Source organism: Lates calcarifer, linkage group LG6, assembly GCF_001640805.2.
Source record: "Lates calcarifer isolate ASB-BC8 linkage group LG6, TLL_Latcal_v3, whole genome shotgun sequence".
Taxonomy (NCBI): Eukaryota; Metazoa; Chordata; class Actinopteri; family Centropomidae; genus Lates; species Lates calcarifer.
The window spans coordinates 21,197,584-21,219,820 of NC_066838.1; the positions used below are offsets into that span (position 1 = coordinate 21,197,584).

The 22,237-nt window shown below is 40.1% G+C and overlaps 1 protein-coding gene across 1 annotated transcript; it reads right to left on the reverse strand.

Moving 5' to 3' along the window:
- Nucleotides 1-10,152: 10,152 nt before the first annotated feature.
- Nucleotides 10,153-19,655, reverse strand: nt5dc2 (5'-nucleotidase domain containing 2). The gene is made up of 14 exons (XM_018674495.2): nt 19,208-19,655; nt 17,129-17,313; nt 16,962-17,036; nt 16,799-16,854; nt 16,483-16,576; nt 15,445-15,573; nt 14,986-15,046; nt 14,776-14,878; nt 14,559-14,660; nt 14,365-14,446; nt 14,075-14,161; nt 12,238-12,378; nt 11,696-11,760; nt 10,153-10,771 (listed from the first exon to the last, which is right to left on the reverse strand). Exons 1-14 carry the CDS (start codon nt 19,584-19,586, stop codon nt 10,510-10,512), a joined length of 1,821 nt encoding a protein of 606 aa, XP_018530011.1. The 5' UTR covers nt 19,587-19,655; the 3' UTR covers nt 10,153-10,509.
- Between the last annotated feature and the right edge of the window lie 2,582 nt (nt 19,656-22,237).

The following is a 22,237-nucleotide window of genomic DNA, read 5'->3' on the forward strand; positions in this document are numbered from 1 at the left end:
TGCCCAACTTTATTTAAGTGCCACTCTATTGATTCAGTGCATCAGTCTTGGTGCTACCTACAGTCCTGTCTGCTTTCCTGACAATTCAATTAACTAAAGCAGCTGTGGCGTGTGCGAGGCATTTGAATGGGGCGCAGTCCAGACATGAGGCCCTTAATCACATCACCTCAGAAACAAGGCCCAGTCCTCCGAGCAGCTCTGGCTCCTCTTTTGTCTTAAAGGAAGTGGACGGGCAGGAAGACTCTCAAGAGGACAAAAGAAATGGAGATCCCTTCCTGATATCCACGCCTTCGGACCCCTAAAAACTACTGATACCACAACACCGAGAAAACATCAACTCAGACGAAAAACAAAACACACCACAAAGCTGATAATACATTCAAGCTTTCACAGAAAAGCTCTTCTGTCCCCTCAAGTTAAATGTACATTGTTCATGCCTCCCGTTCTATGTAAGACAAAGCTTTATAATTAAAATCATAATCCTAAAATTCTAATCATTGTTATTCCATTAAAATATACTGATACTGAGGAATAAACAGATGAGGGATGTCTCCTCCAACCTGAATCTGTGAATGGGTACAGCCCCATAAACTCAATAATTTATTTCCAGTCTACGCTGTGGAAAGGGATGTGGAGGCAGAGTTGGTATGTGGTATACGAGGGGGTGAGGAGTGGACGGAGCAGAGGCAAAGATCATTCATTCATTCATCCTCAGCTCTGCTTTCATGGGGAAGGATTTTTTTTCAAGAGGAATAAATTGGCATTGTGTCTGTCTAACGAGAAGCCGACACTGATTAAACACATGCAAAGGCCTTTGTTAAGCAGGTGCATTGCAATTTATCATTTCAGTTATTTTAAAAAGAAATTGAATTTTCTACATGTAAGGGTTTAATGCGTTTGAGGCTGGGCAAACATCATAAATTAATCATAAAGCAACATGAGGGTCAGGGCAAAGTATAGCCCTGAATATGCTGGCTTAATAAAAGGTTTATTCAAACAGAAAACAATAAAACAAATGTGCTTTATGCTTCATGTTTATTCTCATTAATATTTTATTAGAATAAACATGAAGCATAGTGTCTCAGTGTTTATTCTCCCAGCATTTCCCTGCTTTAAAAGCTCAGGGATCATTATAGGCCAGGATAAAGCCAGCCCCGCTTTAATGATTTCTTCCACTAAATAATATTAATCCAATTTTATTTATTAAACATTTTCCAAGCAAGGGACAAAAGAGCTTTCCAGCGGAAGAGAAATAAAACAGAGTCAGAGTCAAACTGCTAGAAGTGGCCGATTTCAGGGGGAACTGAGAACAGCAGGATATTGTCTGGCACAAAATCATATATGTAAATAATTGAGTCCCTGAGGTCCTATTTTAACACACAGTTTCCCACCAAAGTTGTAGTAAAACTGTACAACTGTAATTATTTTGTGTGATGCTCCAGGCTCAAACTGCTATCAAAAAACAAACCACTTTCAAAGGATGTGTCATTATTATCAATTCATTAACTTAATGTATTAGGGGTTATAATTTTAAGCATTAATATTTGGGCTGAAGGGGAAAAGCAGTGAAGTTTTTGCGTGGACAGGACTTCCACTCTAAAAGGTGGTGCAGAGGTTGAGCTAGTGAAAAGGCCCTTAAAGAACCAGGTTAATCATTCAACAATATTTATACTGTATTGCGATGAACACATCACCTATGGCTGCTGTATACATTGTAAATATTTTCCAGATACTTGACTGAACAAGGGGTACACATACATGAGGATATTTGGGGAGGGTGAGTTTGCGGAGGAAGGGGTACCATACAAATATTTGAAGGGAGTGAATATTCAAAGGTCAATTGTGCTTTGAAGTGTGGGGAAATAAGCCTGAGCCTTATCTCTGTGAACATTTCATTTTCATTACACTTTTCCAGGTTTAGTAGTTGACTGAGAGTAAGAGTTCATGACTGAAGCCCTGGCAAATGCAATTATTTAAAGCCATTTGTTAGTTTTGGATGGCTCAAATTGCCTGTCAAGTCACACTGAACAGAGCAAGGTCTATTACTTGACTTTACTTTGTTGTTACTTCAGAGGAGCTGAGAGGACATTTAATATAATATTTGCTTTACAGTGCAGCCTTCTTTCTCACTTCTTCTTCAGTTTAGGGCAGAATTTACATCAGTTTCACATCCTCAACTGGATTTTCTAGACACACATGGAGAGCAGACTCCTCTAGCAGACGGCTGAAAATAACACAGCTGAAAAGAAGGTACAGTGAGGGTTGTTGACTGTCTGACTGGGAGGAGTGGTGCTACCCAAACGAACCGTCCTCCTCCCAGTGAGGTCACGTGCCCCTCAGGCCCCTGGGAGCCGCTACAAACAGCCTCCCTAACACACTGTGCCCTTTCATAGCTTCTCATTAGAGGACCAGGATATTATGGCGGACACAGCAGAAGAAAAGAGGTGTTGTTGCAACGTGCTCGAATCGAAAAAGCCCCATTCCACTTTATATTCCCCTCTGTTGAGGTTTGAATGCAATTATGAGTTCTCTATATTGTGCCTGTTCTCTTCATTTGATCCACAAGAGGCCAGCTATAATCAGTAGGTGACAAGACAGTCATTATTCATGTTTTTGTTTTCATCAATCTACATCATTTTTTGAATTACAGCTGGCATCAGCTTGAATTTTCTAAGGAGTTACCAATAACTTAATAATGGAGGGGCCTCTTTAAAGCATTGGCCTCAAGATCAATTAATCATGGCAGTCCATCTTCTTCAGACAATTATGATTCGATGCAGGATGATGGTAACAGCTACATGGATATGTTGTGCATTGATCTCTGATGCAGCGAAAACATCTATTTCACTTATAATGGATCCTCAGTGCCATGCTACCTCTGCACCACATCCAAGGCAGCTCGGTGATGGATGGTTCTCGGCGACTGAGAGGGACTTTGTCTTCATGCCAGCTGATCAATAGATGACTCGCCACAGCAAAGACAGACTCAGCCTGACACCACTCAACTTTAAATCCCTCGGCCGGTGGAGAAATGCCAAAAAGCTAAAGGGCAACTTTTAATCCCTTTGCTTTCAACTCACGGTGGGAATAGTAAATTTGATAGCTTTTATTTCCACTACTGCAGTATTGACCGAGTTGATATTAGCTGCTTGTGGATTCCAGAAACATTTGCACTGAAAAGGTCGATAAGAAAGTCGGCTGAGTATCTTTATGTGTTATAAAGAGTAAGTCTACATGGGTGAGCATTCATTATTGCTATGTACAGTAAGTGATGCTCATGGGAATGCAAGGTAACAGTGCCCTCTCCTGGAAACATGATGCAATTATTATACTGTCATCAGCTACAAAATTTTACTGACTTGTAATTTCTTTTTAACTTTTACTTTAGCAGGTAAAGTAAGGAACAGCTGAAATTCCCATCAAGTTAGTATTTTAAAACTGTTAATCCATTTTTTTTCTTTTCTTTTTTTGCTTTTGATGCTTTTATTCTAATTCTTCTGCTTATTCTAAGCTTGATTTCATTTTTAAGCTTATATACAGCATCTGACTGCTGGACATCATTGTTTATTTCAGCTGGTACTTTTGTTTGGTCTTAAAGGTTGTGCTGGGATTTAAAATTTGCACCAAATGTTTTGCTGCTACACCAGGCAGACAGAGTGCATGAATGTCACTGAACATAGGTTTTTGCTCCCTTCGTGCATGATTCCATTGTGTTATTTCTTTAGGTCAGATCTGTTTAGGAGGTTCTTGGAAACCAGGAGCAGACTGCAAGATTGAGGGTCATCTTTAATTTCACTAAAAACCCCTAAAATCCCCTGTCTCTGTGCTAATGACTGTTACAAAGTCTGGCATCTATTTTTGTTATCAGCTCGATATAGATGGAGATAGAGTGAAGCGTGTGTGGGGGGGGGTCAGAGCCTCTGCAAGGGAACAGCAGGTGTCTCCACAAATAGAGACAAAGTTCTGCGCGTGTCACCTGGAAAAAAGTACACTGTGGTGTCATAGAGGGCAGGAGTGTTGATGAGTCAGGAAATGTGTGCTCAATGCCCTGAAACAATCTGTGACTCATACGAAGCTAATACGCATCTGCAGTACAGTTTATTAAAAGTTACTTTCTAGGTTTATCATCACGGCAGGTTCACAGCCATTTTTCTGTAGCAAAACTAAACCCAACTCAATCAGACTGTGTGGGGTCCTCTCCCCGGGTATCTATTCTCTGTCTATCTGTCATACAGCTCAGTGGTGCAGAGAAGAAACAATATGTGATCATTACAGAGAGGAACAGCACGTAGTGTTTGTAATTATATTATATTATATCGACTTCATGCTTAAACGAGAACAACCTTTTCATGTAGATGTATGAATATTCATACTATCTCAAGAAGGGGGTGCATTTGCTACGGATGATGACCTATACCTTAACATGCCTTAAGTGCTACATGTGATTATGGAAATCTGCTCTTGCATGAATCCATATGTAATGTTTATACATATTTTACAGAGTTTCTGGCATTTGGTGGTATAAAGCTGAAATTTAACATGTTACAATTTAAAGAACAAGTGACAAGTAATCTAATCTCATCATCTATGAATAGTAGTCTGTGGTTTACTCAGTCACATTATCAGTAATGTTTCCATTTGGAATGATTTTAAAGTTCAGCTGTGCACATTTTGTCTGTTTTCTCCTCTTTGAAATCAAGAAGCAGAGACAAAGACTAAGCAGAGCCAGCATGGAGGATAAATCAATAGTTAGATATCATGTCAGCCCTGCTCATACAAACCCTGTAGTATAGTGTGGCTTCTTGCTTTTACAGCACTCGGTTATATTCCTTGCATTTTAAATGTGGCCATTAACTATTATAGTGTACCAATTAATTTTATCTAAATACTTCCCTAGCTTGTAATTTACACAGACCATAAAATACAGTCACAACAATATAATATTACATCTAACTGAAGCTTTTTTTAATTAAAAGATAACTGGTTTGCTGGACTGGGTCTATTTACTGGGGAGCTGAGGGATTTTTAAAACAACTTTTCAGGAACAGTTCTTTTCCAGGATCAATATTTAGTTAAAGCAAGATGAAGGCGATGAGGACGGATGTTTCATACAATATTTTTATTTCCCTGGAGAAGTAAATAAAAGTCTAAACCACGGTGCATCAAATCCGAGGTATTACAGCTATGACAAGACACTTTCCTGAATGTTAATAAGGCTGACATCAAAGCGTGTGGATGTAAGGTATAGCACTAAATAAACCAACTCAAATATAACTCAGTCATTACAGCTATACACTGGGGTAGGTATTGAAACTACTAAAAGGGAAACAGTACAAAGGCAACTTGTGATGAAAATCATGCGTAAATATAGAAGCTTCACGGATAGAGAGGCAGAGAGTGGGTGACTCATTCAAAGCCCATCAAAGAGACAGTACACTTTCGCTTTAATAAGCTGTTTGCAGTGGTCCAGCTGACATCCTCCCCTTAGCAGGGAATGCACATAAATGCAGTCTGCAGATGAATAATTCAACAGGGAGGAAAATGATGCATCCAATTTCCTAAAAAAAGGCCTTTAAGTATCAACATGACGCTTTAAATATTGTTTGTTTAGTTGTGTCTGTGAAAGTGCCGTGATAGCTCTACAATTAAGATATCCCATACACAGGACGACTTTTAATATAGGAGGAGAAATGCGGGCAAATGTGATGAGAAACAAAATAATAAGCAGAATCCAGTTGCTAATAAAATATCGCTGCTGTCAAATCACATAAACCATTCTCTCTCCATGTTCTCATCAGGGCTCCCCAGCCTCACAATGACACAATACGCCTTCATTTAATGCAGCTTCTCATCCTTTGCCCACTGACTATGTTAATTACACCACAGGCCTGCATATTTCAGACATCACAGACAGGGCTGTAATTTACAAAAGGGTTCAATAACATATTAGACGTCAAACTATAGTATAAGAGGGCATGAGAACAAGAGGAGCACTGCCAAAGAGCCCGTCTTCACAGATGTGCATGTTTGACAAAGTGCCTATATGTATGATGATGAAAGAGTGAATCGTCTCAGGAGAAGCCAATGGCCTCACATAAACCGGTGTATAAATAATCCATGTGAAATCTGGCAACGCTTGTGTAGAAACTGACTGTGTGAGGTTCTGTGGCTTTGCATGGTTTCTTCAATATACAATAGAGGCTTATGGCTGGAGAAACTGCAAGGTTCTCCAACCTTAAGCAATAAAACTGGAAGACACAGAAAGAACAATAAGGAATAACTGAATAAAAGCCAAAGACTATAAATGCTTATGGTAAAAGCTATTTAAAACACGACTGAGAAATAGAATAATCCTGGATATAGGGACAGTCAGTAGGACCCTGCTCATACAGAGTGAGTTCTGATAGATCGTTCAAGACCAGTCCACAGAAAGCCCTGGAAGCAATCAATTAAACTTTAAGGTCACTTCCACCACAAAGAGGCAACTAGTGAAGTGACATTAAAAAGAGAGATGGTTTACAGGCATGCTGCAGCATTTCAGCACAGCAGAGGCATCATAACTCTAAAGCAGGTAAACAGCAGGTGTGAGGAAAGATAAATACATTTATATTTCACTTAGTGTCCGTGAAATGCAAAACACGTCCAACTGCAGCAATGTGCCACAGATGGAGCATGTATGATTGAGAAAATCGAAGACAACAAACAAATCTTGGATGTGACATTTGGACATCCTGTCATGAGAACTGCATATCACCGCCACTCAAGTGAATCAGTTATCCTTATGAGTATGACACATTAATTTAATACAACCCTAAATAAAAAACTGCTACAAAAACAATGTGGGCTAATGATGATTTAACATTATTCAGTCAGACTAATTGCTCTCATCGTGTGAGATCTGATTAATGATTACACAAACTGCCCCACTCCAGGACATTAGCAGGGGCCAATTAGTTGCTGTCTTGAGGCTTCTCCGCACTGCTCATCTTCCCTGTCTGCGCTATGGCCGAAACTTGGATTTCCAAACCCAGTGAGCCCAGCCAATCTGCTTTTTCTTTGTTGGTTGGCCAAATGGAATACAAACTTCATGAATAAACAAAGATGTTGTGGCTTTATAATGCTTTTGCAGAGTAACAAGAGTGATAATACATTAAAACCAACAGTGTACGTCTGTGTTTTCTCTGTGGGGGTTTCTCTGTGTGTTGTTTTAGCTCTTCAAGCCTGATGAAGGTATAACGGTTCAACTGCAGCAGGGAAATCTTTCTACACAGAGCAGAGATCCTAACGTTGTTCAGCTGTAAAAGTAAAGGTCCCATTTCAGTTAATAATAGAAGAGGCTGCTGTGTGGAGGGACTGGCTGCCAGGGCACACAAACCTAAGAGTGCACAGCCTCCTATAGCCAGCGTAGTGACACGACACACAGGCACTGAACTGGAAGGGGGAAAGAGGAAGGGAGGGTTGTACATGTGCTGGAAGGGAGAGATGTAGAGGTGAGAAAATGAAGGGTTGGGATAGAAAAGGGAACGGGGAGGGACAGAAAGATAAAAAGGTAATTGATGAAGGAAGGAAGCAGCAAATGGGGGGAGTGATGTAGCTGGAGAAATCCAGGATGGAGGCACTGAAGGATGAAAGTTTGCCAGGACCCAGTGTTAAGCTCACTGGCAAAGGAGAGACCAATTCTAGAAACTAAAATCTGTACGATTATTTCATTTTAGGGACTGTCCCATGGAAGTTCCTCTATCAAGTGAAGCATATATTGAAGTATATATTACAACATGTAATAAAAACAGGATCTGTGAAATGTATCTATTTCTTCCTTTTTGTTTCTTTAGGCTTTCTTGCCAAATACATTAATGCATTTATAGAGGTCAGCAGACACGAAAAAAAAAGTCCATCCTGGCAGCTTTTGCTGCTCAGGTGCAGCCTTATACACTGAAGGCACAGAGCCATGAAATGTACTGAAACACCAGTCAGCCCTGCAGAAACACAGATGCATCACTAAAGATCACATGGGGCTCAATAAACAAACACTGCAGCGTTTTCAAACAGGGAAAACACGTCTTCTACTACTTGTCTTCATGACACATTTAAATTCAAAGCTTTGTTAAATGATCATCAGCCATGAGAAATCAATACAGCCTGATACCAGTGCTGGCACTGGGTATCACAGGGTTTAAAACAGGCTGCTGGTATCAAGGGAAATTCATCTAATACTAAAATCGAACTCCAAGAAATATACTGTTACACTAAAAAAAGACAAACTGATACCCCTTCTCATTCTAAGCTCAGAATGAGATATCTCACTAAAATTAACCATATCATTTTGGTAGGATTCTCTAACATAGCAAGGGATAAAGTTAAATATACAAACATGGTGAATATTGTGTTTCATCCCAAAAAACATTCCCAGTGTGAATTTAACACTGGGTGCAATTTGCAGCCAACAAGCAGTGTGCCAAAAGAGGTAATGATGTGCAAAAAGAAGCAGTCTATTACTCATGCTGGAGGGTCACACAACACACACTCAAAGCTTTGCTAAGGAAACAGGAAGCTCCGCAAGTCCCTGAAGGAAAAGCTGCCTCATGTTACCCAGAAATGGATCAGCAGTCTGCATGATTTAGACAGAAATATCATTCTGTCATCAAAAGTGACACCACTCCATAAACCTTGTTGACGTGCAGTTAATCACTGAATGTCAAATGGTGTCACAATGTGGTAAAACAAAGCAAATCATCCTAAACTGAAGGCACAGCTGCAAGATCTGCAGAACAGTAACCGTCATTGAAAGTGACATTATGAAATAGGATGTCATTAGGGGGAATTACAGTGTGAAATAAAAACATGACTTGAGGGAAAAAAAAGGGATTTTGAAATTTAAAATAAAATCTATTATGAAATAAAAGTGTCCAATAGTACGTCCTGATTATGAAATTGCATTTAACAATAGGCCTAATGATTTGAGTTTGATCATTCATTTAAATATTGTTTCTACTACATATTTTTACACTCTACTTTTCATAATGTCCTTTCATAATGTATTTTTATAGGACGTCTAGACTGTAAACCACAACATGCAAATATATGAGAGCTTTGTCAATATGTGACCAATATGGAGACTGTAAATCGTAACAGTGAGTTATTACCCAGTACTACTTTGAGGTGACCCAGGGGTGCAGTTCAATACATTTTTCAGTGACAAAGTGGAATGAAAAATGGCCACGTGGCACATCTGCAGAAACATGTGATGGAAAATATGAGTATTTTGCTTTCTGTTCATTCAAAGGGTTAAAAAAAATCAGACAAGTGCCCTATATCCAAAATCTTACCAAATCTGTAAGGATATTTTTTCTGTTTATTTATATAAATGAACCTGAATCCCAGCTTCACAGTTGTCCTGTAAAGGCCATGTCACCAGTCAAAGTGAAAAGCCTAATTTGATTAAAATGGCGCCTCGTGGACCCAAACTTTTGGATCTTACAGTTGAGTATGGGACAATAAAGATAAAGAAAGGGGACAACAAAGGCTGCTGCCGCGCATTAACGAAAAGTAATAAAATAAATAGTTTCCCTGACTTCGTGCATCGAGGGTGGTGTGTTTATTAATAATTACCCGCATCAGAAATACAGCGTTTTAATCAACACAACCGCCCGTGTAGCGCGAAATCGACCGAAAACCAACGCCAAGTAGCAGCAACATAAATGATCCCTGCACGGGACAGCGCAACAAAACTTGACCAACACCGCTGTACTGCCGCTGCTCCAGAGATTTGAATTCAGCCCCAACTACTGTACACCTCTGCCACACAACAACCACCATTATACACGAACATCTTACCGACCAAACACAGAGTTGTAGCATGCACAGAGTACAGTACCTCTGCTGTTGTCTTCAGGCTGGCGGCTGCAAGTGAATGACTTCGTGATGCTGAGTACAGAGACGATGAATGGATGCTGCGCTGCCTAGCAACCAAGCAACCAATGGAATAAATGTGCAGAACATTTGACTGAGAAATTATGCACAACTCATTAGATGTATATAATTAATTAAAAGTTAGCCCATTCTGTATAAAATTCAATAATTTTCAGGTAACATGCTCAAACACATGAAAATATATGTGTACAGTAGAAAATGGTTAATAAGAGAAACACAAAATTATTTCGGGTTTTACTTGTTTATTTGTTTTAATTGTGCGACTGTAGCGTAATATTGCTCTGCAATCCCATTACACTTTGAGGCAGAAACCAGAGTGTCTTTCAGTGTACCACAACATGTTTCACTGAATTGCATGCTCTCTGGACAGCAGCTAAAATCTACAGCACCCTCTAGTGAATTCACTGGGTAAGTGGGTCACTATGTGGAAGAGTATTGCTTTATCCTGTGGAGGGAGTTGTGGAGCACCTTCCTGGCTAAAAGGAAACCCTGTTACACGAGACGAATCCTCAATCTATCTCAAGTGTTCACCAGGCCTAAAATATGAAATCCTATCAGTCACTGAGAAGAGCACAGCTCTCATCGTATGTGAGACATCTCCTCCAGAAAGGGTGTCTTCATGCAGCCAGTACAAAGCTGATCCATCCACAGAGGAGCCTCATGCTGCAGAGGGGTGCGGCGGGGGTAGAAAGTGTATGAGGGGTCATAATTCAAGAGACAACTCAGGGAGGCCATGTAGATGTCTGAGAAACGGCAAAGACGTCTGGAGAAGTAGGTGGGGTTGTGACATGTTCTGAAGATGCTGCCGAACTGAGGGTTGAACAAGTTCTTTGTCATTACCCTGGGACAGAAGAATTTGGGGTAAAAGTTAATATAAGTATGTATGCATTCATATACCTGGGGGTGGATGTGGTTAATGTTAATGCAGGCAGAATGGCTTCTGACTGCATGTTCTTAAATTATTGTTCCTGATGCATTAACATTCATTTTTCACATTCACAGCATTTTGATGTTGCAGCTGGTCATGGTGGAATTAATTCTGACTATTTTATATACACCCGCGTAGTTTTATTTGCCATAACAGCATACCATTTATATGCTCATCATAGGCTTTAAGACTTAAGAATTCCCATTATAACACATAACACATATTGTATAAAACACTTCACTGCATTCATTACATACATTAAAAATCACAGAGGATAGAAATTAAAATGAAGCTTGATGGCTCAATCCCATTGTGGCCCTCTAAAAAAACAATTTAACACACCATACTGCTTGTAGAGTCGATATGATTGCCTCTTAGCAATGAGAAGTAATTAATCATGTGCATTGGTACCATATTTAGTGAGAGAATGGTGGTTCTTTTTGTCCACCATCAACCAGTTAAGCTTTTTAAAATGTGCAGGAACAAGATGCATTCGTGGACGAACCTTTAACATAATTTATTTTGAGCCTTTTATCATTTGTTTTTGAGGTTTTGTGATAACCCTGTGTATCAGGAGATGGCAGTGTAATCAAAACGACGTATAACTAGAACCTCAGCTCCAGCTACAGCTGTCAAATAAATAGCGGAGTAGAAGAATAAAGTACCAAAGTACTGGCTGCTCAAGTAAAGCACAACCACATCAGACCTGTACTTAAGTTCAGTGCTTCGATAAATGTACCAAATGTACCATACGTGATATACGTGATAGAAGCAGGGTCACTGGTTTCACTGGGAGGTGCTTACGACTGAGTGAAGGATTAAGACAATGGCACTCACCGGAGTTCTTCTCTTTCTTTCTGCCATTCCTGAAAAACTTGTTTAGAGTCTAGGTCCCGATGTGTCTAAGAGAATGAAGAAAACAACACAATGAACAAATTATGATCTACTACACAACACTTCTGTGTTTTTTTTAACTGCATTGTGCTCGTGCTTCGTTCAATCACTTTCACACTATCCAATTATGAGACACAAGGACTTCTAAACAGAAGTAACATGGACACAGAAAGTTTGGTAAATGGACAGTTTTTTTTACATCCTGTTGTGTCAGCATGTCATCATCCCAGTAAGAAACCCAATGACGAATTGAGCATTAGTGCGGATTGTGGTTTGCGTCAGTTCATTTAGCAATCTGAGGGTTACCAAGCATGAGTAACTGCTGGCTTTGAAAGGTCAGCATCTGTCTGCTTTAACCTTTAATACATTTGGATTGGAGTTGGTTAAGAATGAGACAACATTTTTTTTTTTTTGCTGCATCAGTGTTGTTATTTTGTGTGCCCATGAGTGCAAGCTCCAAACAATCTCTGAGATTAAGCCCTCACCTGTAGGCGTTCCAACAGGCCGGTCAGAGCCTGTAGCCACGTGAGGTTCAGAGCATACCGGCCTGTGCTCACCACTTTGGTTTCCTGCTCCAGTTCGGGTACTATGGCTGCCGTACGCCAGCCGTGTCGCAACATCAGGTCCTGAAACAAAGGGTGACAATGATTTGATCAAACTCCAGCCTGGACGGTCAGTGTGTATACTTAAGGGTTTCTAATCAGCTTTTTATAAGTTTGCATGTGCATGACAAAAGATTGCAGACAGGCAAAATACATGCAGGAACACATTTCATCACCAGGCATTTACACTTCACCCATTCTGGATGTCTTCATGAGTGAAACAGTGGCTCACAGTTAGTTACAGAATAAACTGCATTGCTGCTGGCTTATAAATAACTTAACAACCATGAGCCAAAATGAATTCCTGATCTGCTTGAAGAATATAAACCCAGTCGGTCTCTTAGATACTATGCTCCACACATTTTTAGATCTAATTTAAACACTCTTGTGCCTTTGATTCAATAGGTGTCTCTACTTACCACTTGTTTCCTCTATTGAATTTTGGGCATTACAACTCATTACTGCACTGTATGTGGACTACAACTGTACTTCTGGACACGTAGGAAGATTTCTACATGCTATATGAAGGCCACTGGACTTGCTGCAGGTTCTTCAAAATTTCACCTATTGTCTGAAAGGCTTCTTAAGTTCTAAAATATTTCAAGTATCTGAAAACACCACATTCCTGTGCACTTCAAGCCTAGTAACACTCTGAGGCAGAGGCTTGGCCAGCCTAAGGATAACCAGGCATAACCAGAGCAATGCAGTTTATGTAATTCAATGAAATGCAACAAATGCACAGACTTGTACATTAGGGAAACAATACAACCAATTCACAAGCACATGGCACAACACAGGAGTGCCAACTCGTCAGGTCACAACTCAACAGTCCACCTGCATCTTAAGGACAAGGGATACTCATTTGAAAGAAAGAAACCATCACTTAACAGAAGAGGTGTCTTTGTCAACACTTATCAGGCACTTCACCAGGCAGCTTAACACTCATTCACACTATGACTCTTGTGATCAGAATGAATCAGTCACATGTGACCTCAATGACTCTCTAAGGTGCTAACGACTGAGAGGTTAAATACCTGGGAACCTCAAACAAGTCCAGCTGCCTTAGAAAAATTACCTGGATGACTGAGAATCTTCAGATATATGCAGATTTATATGTATTTAAATCTCATTTAAATCCATTTACTGATTTTATTAGCCTTTTATTGTGTTTGTAAATATTTTTCTAATGCATTTCCTCACTATGTGTAAAGCACTTTTGTGTCTGTGCTATACAAATAAAGTTGCCTTTCCTTGTATCCCCTGATGATTAGACACATAATAGAGTGCTTTGTTTGTTCTATGTTTTTAAGCTGCAAATGTGTTGAAATACATTCTACACAGTAATTAATGTCTTTCATTCCACACTTCCGAACATATCAGGAAGTCTGCAGTGCCATCTAGTGTTTGAAATGTTCACCATGGTGCCCCCTCTGGCCCCACCCAAATGCAACAATGGAAATTTTCAGAATTGAGCAATAGGTGGAGACAATGGGCATCTGCCAGTGTGTGTGCATCTGTATTTCTGTATGTTTGACTGGGCCTGGATCACAGACATATTTAATGTCTGTAGTTACAGTGATGTCATATAAGCAATACTGAAAAAATTACATTTGTTTTAAATGCTGAAGACATAGAAGGATCAGTCTAAACTCAAAAGCAAAAGGTAATTATAGTGTGGATCCTTAAGGCAACAACTCATCAGTGATGCTTTGATACTTACTGCCAAGTCACTATAAAGATGATCTCCAAAATAAAGAACGCTTGATCCTCGCCAGCCTGTCAGTCTGAGAAAGTCAAACAGGTTTCCCTGCAACACAAAAGAAAACCACGAGTCACTGGGTGTTCTCTGTAGTTAAATAAGACAAACAGAACACAGCAAGTAAAAACGTGCAACATGTAAAAACACAGCTGTTAAACAGCGAGAGGAGCTAAAGGACCAGGAGGAGGCTTGAAAATGAGGCAACATTTACTTTTCAGATGAGTCAGACAGTAGCCGACAGTAACACAGACCTGTTTGTAGATCTGCCCTTTGTCCAAACTTTTTATCTTTTCCCATCGAAGGTCTCCATTACCATCCAGGCGCCTGAAAGGTCTGAGAGAGTAACAATTTGGAAAGGAGTTGCAGAGATTATTCTGCAAACCAAGCAACTGAAGTAAATTTATCAAGTTTGATGCAAGCGTTAAGATCTTCCAAGTTTACTCACTTGATACAATCAGTGAAGAAGTGAGGTTTATCTGCCTGTACAATGACGACATCAAAGAAGTCTCTCCAGTCTTTTCCCACCATGTGCGTCATTCCTTTATCCCTGTGGACAGAAACAATATACGTAATCAGAGAACTGATTGCGACAAAACTGTTTATTTCCAGGATGAATCAGAGTGGACTCATGAAGACGTGAACCTCAGACAGATGTCACTTACACAAAGCTGAATGGGCTGTTGGTAATCAGGAATAGTTTCTTTCCTTGACTGACCAATCGATGCAAAACAGCCTCTGTCTCTTCTCCTCTCAGAATGAACTTATCTGTAAAAAAAAAGGAAGGAAATCTTAGAAGCACAAAGTCTAACAGTAATGTCATCATACGTGTCAATATTCTGAATTGAGGAAGTGATAAGAAACTGATTTCTTACCCAGATCTTGCATGACCCATTTGTACATGTAGCCTTTGAGGTGAACCATGCCAATTGCTTCCTGGAGATTAAAGAAGAGTTAGATAGAGGGAACAGGTTTTCTAGCTAATAGTATTTTCTGCTAAGAGGTAACTCTGAACTAAAGACGCTCAGAAATAAAATGTGCACATTCTTTAATCAGTATGTTATATATTATGATAATGAACGTGCTGTAGTGCCATGCAACTGGAAACCTCAACACCGAGAGGAAAGGCTGCTATTGTTCTCTGTTCTACCCATGAGAGTCTGAACTGAGCTCAGCAGATTGCCGAGCTTCCAGCTGAAGTATCACGGTATGTGAGAACAGTGAAATAAACTAGGTCTGTGTGTTTCTCAGTATGAGCTCCATGGTGAGGACAGAACTACAAACTTAAGGGTGTAATATAATATATACAGTGAGAGTCAGGGGGCATTACTCACAGAGACATCCTTGAAGAGGTGAACTGGATCATATTCAATGTCATTGGTGATGAAAAAATCATTTGCCACAGCCAAGAGAGTCATCTCAGGAATGGAGAAGATGTCCATGAACTGCTTCACCTTTGGTCCCTGTGATAGAACATATTTTAATGCTTGATAATTACTTGTGCTTGTTTTCACAGGGATGCAATAAATGTCTTGTAAAATTAACAGCTCTTTTGAAATGACTTCTTAATCACACCTAAAACCATTTTCACTACGACCTCTACCCACTAAAAGGCTCCCTTGAAAACAGAGCCAAGTCCCCAAATGAGATTAGAAGCACGCAAAAACTATTTTGAATAGAACTGCAACAAGAATTTGAGATTGAGAGGCATACTTCCTGCTGCAGGAAAACACTTAAAAGACCTGATGAACCAAAAACTATTACATTCAAAACAACAGACTCCAAACTGTGCCTAATTAGGAAACAGGCCAGATTAACCTTTGTGACTGTCGGACTCAATAGAGATGTCTACTTCTTGTGACTGATTGAGTACAACTTCTAAAAAAAAATCAAACAAATAGTCTGTTGGACACAGAGTTCTTGTGGAGAGCTTTTTAGGGACTGGAACACCGCCTGATTTGTGACGACAATGGAACAAATGAGTTTACAAAATTCAAAATCTGTATTACTTATGTAATAGTAAAGCCACGCAAAGCAAAACACTTGAAATCTCTGTGGACAGTTACAGATTTAATCCTGTACTCCATCCCTGTTTGAGGGTGGCCAGATGAGATTATAACAGATAGGCTGAGCCCACAATGTTCAGAAAGGTTTTCTCATCTGTGCCAAAACAAACACATGTTCTCCAGAGAAGAAACATTCAGAAAATATCTGCAAACGGAGAGCACTAACTGTGATAAATGTCAGGCAGCTCTGACCACCCAGCTTTAGTTTAAAGTTATTAAAAACATTCAAAGTTGCTGATATTAGAAGTTTCTGATACATCTTATCAAAGTGTATTTATTCTACTCTACTCTGCCCATCCTCCTCACCTTTCCATAGAAGCCACTGTCCTGCTGCAGGGGGACATGGTAAGTCCCCCCAAAGAGCTGAAGGACCTCCTCATCTGGCACTGGGCTCAGGCCCCTAGAACAGCAAACATGAATTAATGCACAAGAGCTTCACACACATAACATTATCAGCCAATGCGAGCAGTGACTTTGTTTTCAGCAGCATAAAGAATGAAAAAAAAAAAAACAGAATAGAACAAAAAGAACAAAAAATGAATGTGGCAGAAATGGATGGACAAGCAATTAAAGTTGGTTAGCAGAGAGGTTTTCTGCTAACCAATCAGCACCAGCCTCTTACCGATACACTGTTCCTGGTTGAATGTAATGGAAGGCATCTATCTTCATCAGAAGACCCTGTGCAGGATTTTAAAAAAAGAAATTTTCACTTATGACTATCTGTACAGGAAGATGTAAACAGTTGTTTTCCTGGGATGGGGCATTTGTGATTTAAAAGAATTTACCTTCTGGATGTCATAGTGAAGACCCCGAGCTGCAAAGTTGGGAATATATTCATATTTGCGGATGCCCTCTGGGTACTATCGAACAGGAGGACAAGATGGATGAATTCATCTGAATTTAAAAGCAGTGGTAAGTGCAATATACTTGATACAAATACTGCACAACACACCTTGAAGTGTTCAATGAGGAAGTTTCTTGCTGTGTTGTAGATCATCGTGTTGAGCGCGTTCGAGTACAGAGCCAGCGTGTAGTCATAGTCAAAGCCGTAGATGTCCACTTCAGCCAGGTTGACTTCATTGTTGGCATAAATGGCAGAGGAGTTTAGGGTTTTACATGCACCTGGTGGGATCAGGTCTGATCCAGGGAGAAAGGAGGAGAAACCCTTGTTCAAATGAAACAATTACATGTAAAGTACAGTTGAAATTCGACAGACGCAGATGACTAAGCAAAACTTTCATTCCAGGGAGGGTAGGATTAGGCCATTCACGTTGCATGACTCATGTTTTAATGTGAGAAAAAAAAGGAATATTTCTTTTTATTATGAAACCTGCTGAATATGCACTTCTGCAGAGAGAAGAGAGGGAATTCTGCTGCTGTTTTCAATCTAGCAAAGCTGGCACGTTCACCGGAGGTTGCGTAATGTGTACATCTAAGACGTCAACTCATTCTTCACTGAACTCTGCCGATCCAAAAAGAACATTCTGTACAGCCCTTTGAAAATCAACAGCATTTAATTTAACACATTGCTCAACGGGACATAACAGTCATTGTTTCTTGTAATAGGGCTTCTTTTCATTATCTATTTTGTTAGTTTTACTGGCTGCTGTTTTGTACAGGCATAACAGTCACGCAGCTAACACATGGACAGAGATTAAACAAACAGTTTAACAACAGTACAATCTGTGCCTGAAACAGTCTCTAATACCCTGGCTGGAATATGAACACAGGGCTGTGCCACAGTCTATAGGCCATGGCCTTCTGTCCTGGGACTGGTCAATGAGGGCTGCAGCTGGGCAGCAGACATACATGCCCCAACCCTGGGGCTAGTTTCCCTCCAGATACTCAGCTGCTGGAAAATCCTCTCTTTCCATGCTGACTCACATTTCAAAGCTGAACTATGAAAATACTGATTTAATGGAAAGTGCACGACCAGCTTGAATTAAAACTCATTGGGTGGAAAATTCATGCTTACTAGTAACTTTACAAACTAATATTTAACATTAAAAAAACACATAAGTTTATAAATCATGATGCAACCAACAGCATTTAAAGTAGCTAAATGAGGTCCTGAACCAGCTGCAATATTAAAATGTTGTTTACATAATTTTGCATCAATAATAACAAAATTCCAATATCATAATAGCACTGCAGGAGACCACTGTGCTGCATATTAAGTACTTTTCATGTGATGCGTCTAGTATATTTTGCTTATGTACTTTTACTTTAGTAAAAGTTTGAATGTACAGCTTTTAACTGTGACTGAGCATTTGCTGTTTACATATAAAAAGCTGCGTGTGTCCTCCACCACTGTAATAACAGACTAAAAGTAGGGCTAGACCATGTGGGCAGAATAACAACAACTCAGAAAAGTAAACATGTGCAGTGTTATCTGTTGAATAAGCAAACTGACTCCATTTAGCTTCGCGGTGTTATGAAGTTTGATCACCCTCCATGTTTCAAAATAAAATTACCGTATTTTTCTCGCTCCATTTGCTAAGAACTGTCATTTCTATTTTGATCATCGGGCTAAGCAGCCACCTAGCTGTTGTCTCAAAATAGCTAACTCTTTCACTTTATGTCAACTGTGATTGACATGACATCCATACTAAATCAGTGATCTGGTTGGCTGCGATATTTAGATAGCATATAAAATGTCGCTAGTGTTCTTTGTTAGCTAACATCAGTTGGGGCTGTTGTGAGACGAAATACAGGAACTGAACCCCGACTTCTCCTTGACTTGTTGTTGTGTTTAAAACTGCTCAAAATGATTTAAACATCAACCATAAATGCGTTTGGCACAGAGGAACCAACAGCATTAATGTGGTATCTGTCCGATTTGGCTTCTTGGAAAGAAGATGAACGATATCCCCGAATGAACAAAATGTCTTCACCAACGGCTACACATGTTGATGCTGGGAACAAGGAGTCTTGGTGACGTGGATGGTAACATATACCGCTGCTGTATGGGGGAGACGTGGGAACAAAAAGGCGGGGAGAGAAGGGGGGGTTGGGGGTACCCTGTGCTTACCGTGAACCAGCCGTTTCATGTCATTGTAACGAGCCCACAGGTAGGACCGCTGGTCCATAGGAGCTGCGTTGGAGGTGTACGACCGTCGTCTTACACCGGTAACACCCGGAGCACCCACGGGCTCCTTGCACTGCTTCTTGTCCCCAGCCGTACGTCTGAATGGAGGCTCGCTGGATGACTGCACGTCGACACTCGGCCTGTCCGAGACCGAACCGCAACTTTGTTCTTTTGCATTTTCGCTGCGCTGCTCTCTTCCTCCGGACACCCTGCATGTGGTAGAAAGTCTGTTCACTTTAGGAGATCTAGCAACAGGAGGAGTCCTGTTTCCTGTTGTCCACAGTGTGCGGGTCAGCGCTGTGCCCACTGTCTTGAGAGACATTCTTCCTGCGCGATGTAAACAAGTCTAAAAAATTGCTGTGGCAGCAGGCTGGATTTAGGGAGCAGATAAAAACATGCCCTTCAATTTAGCCACGCCCGCGTAATCGCGCCCCGTGGTCTAAAGGGGGCGGGCCAATAGTCCCTTCAGCCAATCATAACCAGTCCTGCCTGCTTCTGTGACCTCAACTAATGCCACAGACCGCACATAAAGAACACCTATTCACATGGGACAAAGGTGTTGTTATGTGTTGTATTTAAATTTCAATATGCAGGACTTTCCTTTGTAAACTGGCGGGGGATATTTTAACGCAGCATATATTCTACTTTAGTTTATTTGATTTTAGATATAAGTATTTAGATCCTTTCTTTTGTAAAAGTAGCAAAATAAAAATGCAAAATAAAAGTATATAAGAGAGTTCAGCAAAATGTATCAAAAGTAAAATACCATATGATTTCGAAATTCACATGGCAAAAGCATCACACTTACTTACTTACCAGCTAGTCTAACATCTAAGTTAAATTTGGGCATTAAACATCCAAACTTATTATATTATTGATATGATATTATTTCCGGGCTGCCTTTCATAGCTTGGATTCAGAATGGCACATACAGGCTTAATATATTTTAAAAATACATGCCCATAGCCCCTGCAAATCTAACATTTTCTTCATATGAAAGAACTGGCAGAAGAGACTACGATCACTCTCAAAATCTGGAATGAAATACAGGTAACTTTTAGGGCACTGAAGCTGATCCCATCATTAGTGAAGACCTTTACATCTAGACTCTTTTATCTGCACCAGTTAATCAGAGGTGACAGGGCAGGAGTGGGTGAGGGGTGTGAATTTGTCCCGCTCAAACTCGCAGTAGAAGACATTCAGGTCTTTTGTTTGCCTCAGCAGGGTGGGGTGGTCTCCTGTAGTTTGTGTTGTCCTGCAGGTCTCTCCAGGGTCACTGCATTAAAAAAAGCTTTTCAGTGAGGCCTCTTTGATCTTTTCTGGCCTGTTTGCACGAGACTCTATTGCCACTTCTGTAGGCATCCTTCCTGGTCTGAAGAAGTTGTCTTATACTCTGACTGTGAACCAAGGCTTGTTGTTGTATGTCTAGAAGGTTGTGGTTGGCACACACACGTCTTAAGATGTCAGTAGCAGTCAGTTCGCCTCGGGTTGCCACTTGCAACTTAAAAAACACTCGATTGCAGGCAACACAGTCTTGCAGTTCCTGCTTTGCTTCACTTGACCATTTCTTCACTGTTTGGACAACAGGTTTTGCATATTTTAGTTTCAGATTGCAGTAATCAGTGAGTTTAGGTAATTTGTAATCAGTGCCAAAGTCCTGCCTGGGGGGAAAAGATTGATATTTATCTTTAAGAACTGTGTAGCAGTTGTCCAGTGTGTTGTTATTTCTGGTGGAACAGTTAATATGCTGTCTATATTTCGGCTCTGCTAAAGTCTCCAATGATTATGAAAAGTGAGTCCATATGTTTTTGTTCTGGTCAGCCAGGGTTTACAGTGCAGTGAGAAAGTTGATGGTCTGATATGTCTCAGTAGTTTTGAGAAACTCAGAGCTCATTTAAGGCTTTAATCTTTGCTGTAAACATTATAGACTAGAGGTTTTATTTTACTGTATTAACTTTGTATTTTGATGCACTTGGTTAATTCTTTGCTTTTGTCTTACTGCAGTTTACGTCAGATTATTCTTTAAATTGAAGCTTTTGTAGTTTTAGATTAGATTACATTATCTGCAGTGGATATTCTAAATTTAACAAATCACAGAGGAATGAGTTGCACAAGATTTATCATGTCCTCACCCCACACCAGCAAATTATCTGGTTTGTCACACTTTAGTTACCCCAAAATGGAAATTCTGTCATTAGTCATCCTGTTCAGCTGAGTCAGTTCTACGTCCTTTTTTGACCCTTTTACGATCTTGTCTGGCAAAAACAGACTTAACAAACTGTTTGATGAGACCTGTTCTGTTCTGGGACATCCCCTCAACTCAGCAGAGGTGGAGTATGAAAAGGGAATGATGCGTAAACTGTCATCCCTGATGGACACTGATAGACAACACTGAACAGCTCAGTGACAGGCTGCTTCATCTGCAGTGTGTGAGGGACAAATACTGAAGGTCATTCCTTCCCGTTGCTGTCAGACTTACATCAACACTGCTCCCAATAGACCACTCACACCAAAGATGACAAATCTACTCATGTAATATCAATATTTCCTTTGTGCAATATTGTGAATTCAACCACTGAGCCTATTTACTAATTTAACTCACTGCAAATAATCCCGCTGTGGGATTAATTACTTTTATTTTATGTGACTCTGGACTCAACTGAAGTTTATTTAAAATGTAGACTAAAATAACTTATGCAGCATGCTGCAAAATTCATTGTTGAAGCGAGAAACTGGACTACTGGGCTCTATTTTCTCTCACTTTCCTCCTTACAAGGAAAAGTAAATATATTAAGATTTTAGAATGAGCACTTATACTAACATACTACAGAGAGCACATGAATTCATCACAAACTTTACCACCCCACAATGGTAGTCTGCTGTATAATCCCATACAACCAACTGAAAGCATCTCAGAATTCTGTTACACACGACTGATGCCCGTGTTTTAACCTAAGAGCACAGATCATTGGA

Coding starts and splice junctions, on each gene's coding strand:
- nt5dc2 (XM_018674495.2), bottom strand. CDS start 19,586: ATGTCTCTCAAGACAGTGGGCACAGCGCTGACCCGCACACTGTGGACA. Junction 16,577..16,798: donor CAACCAGGAACAGTGTATCG/GTAAGAGGCTGG, acceptor TTGCTGTTCTAG/GGGCCTGAGCCCAGTGCCAG. Junction 12,379..14,074: donor ATCTTTATAGTGACTTGGCA/GTAAGTATCAAA, acceptor CCTTTGTTTCAG/GACCTGATGTTGCGACACGG.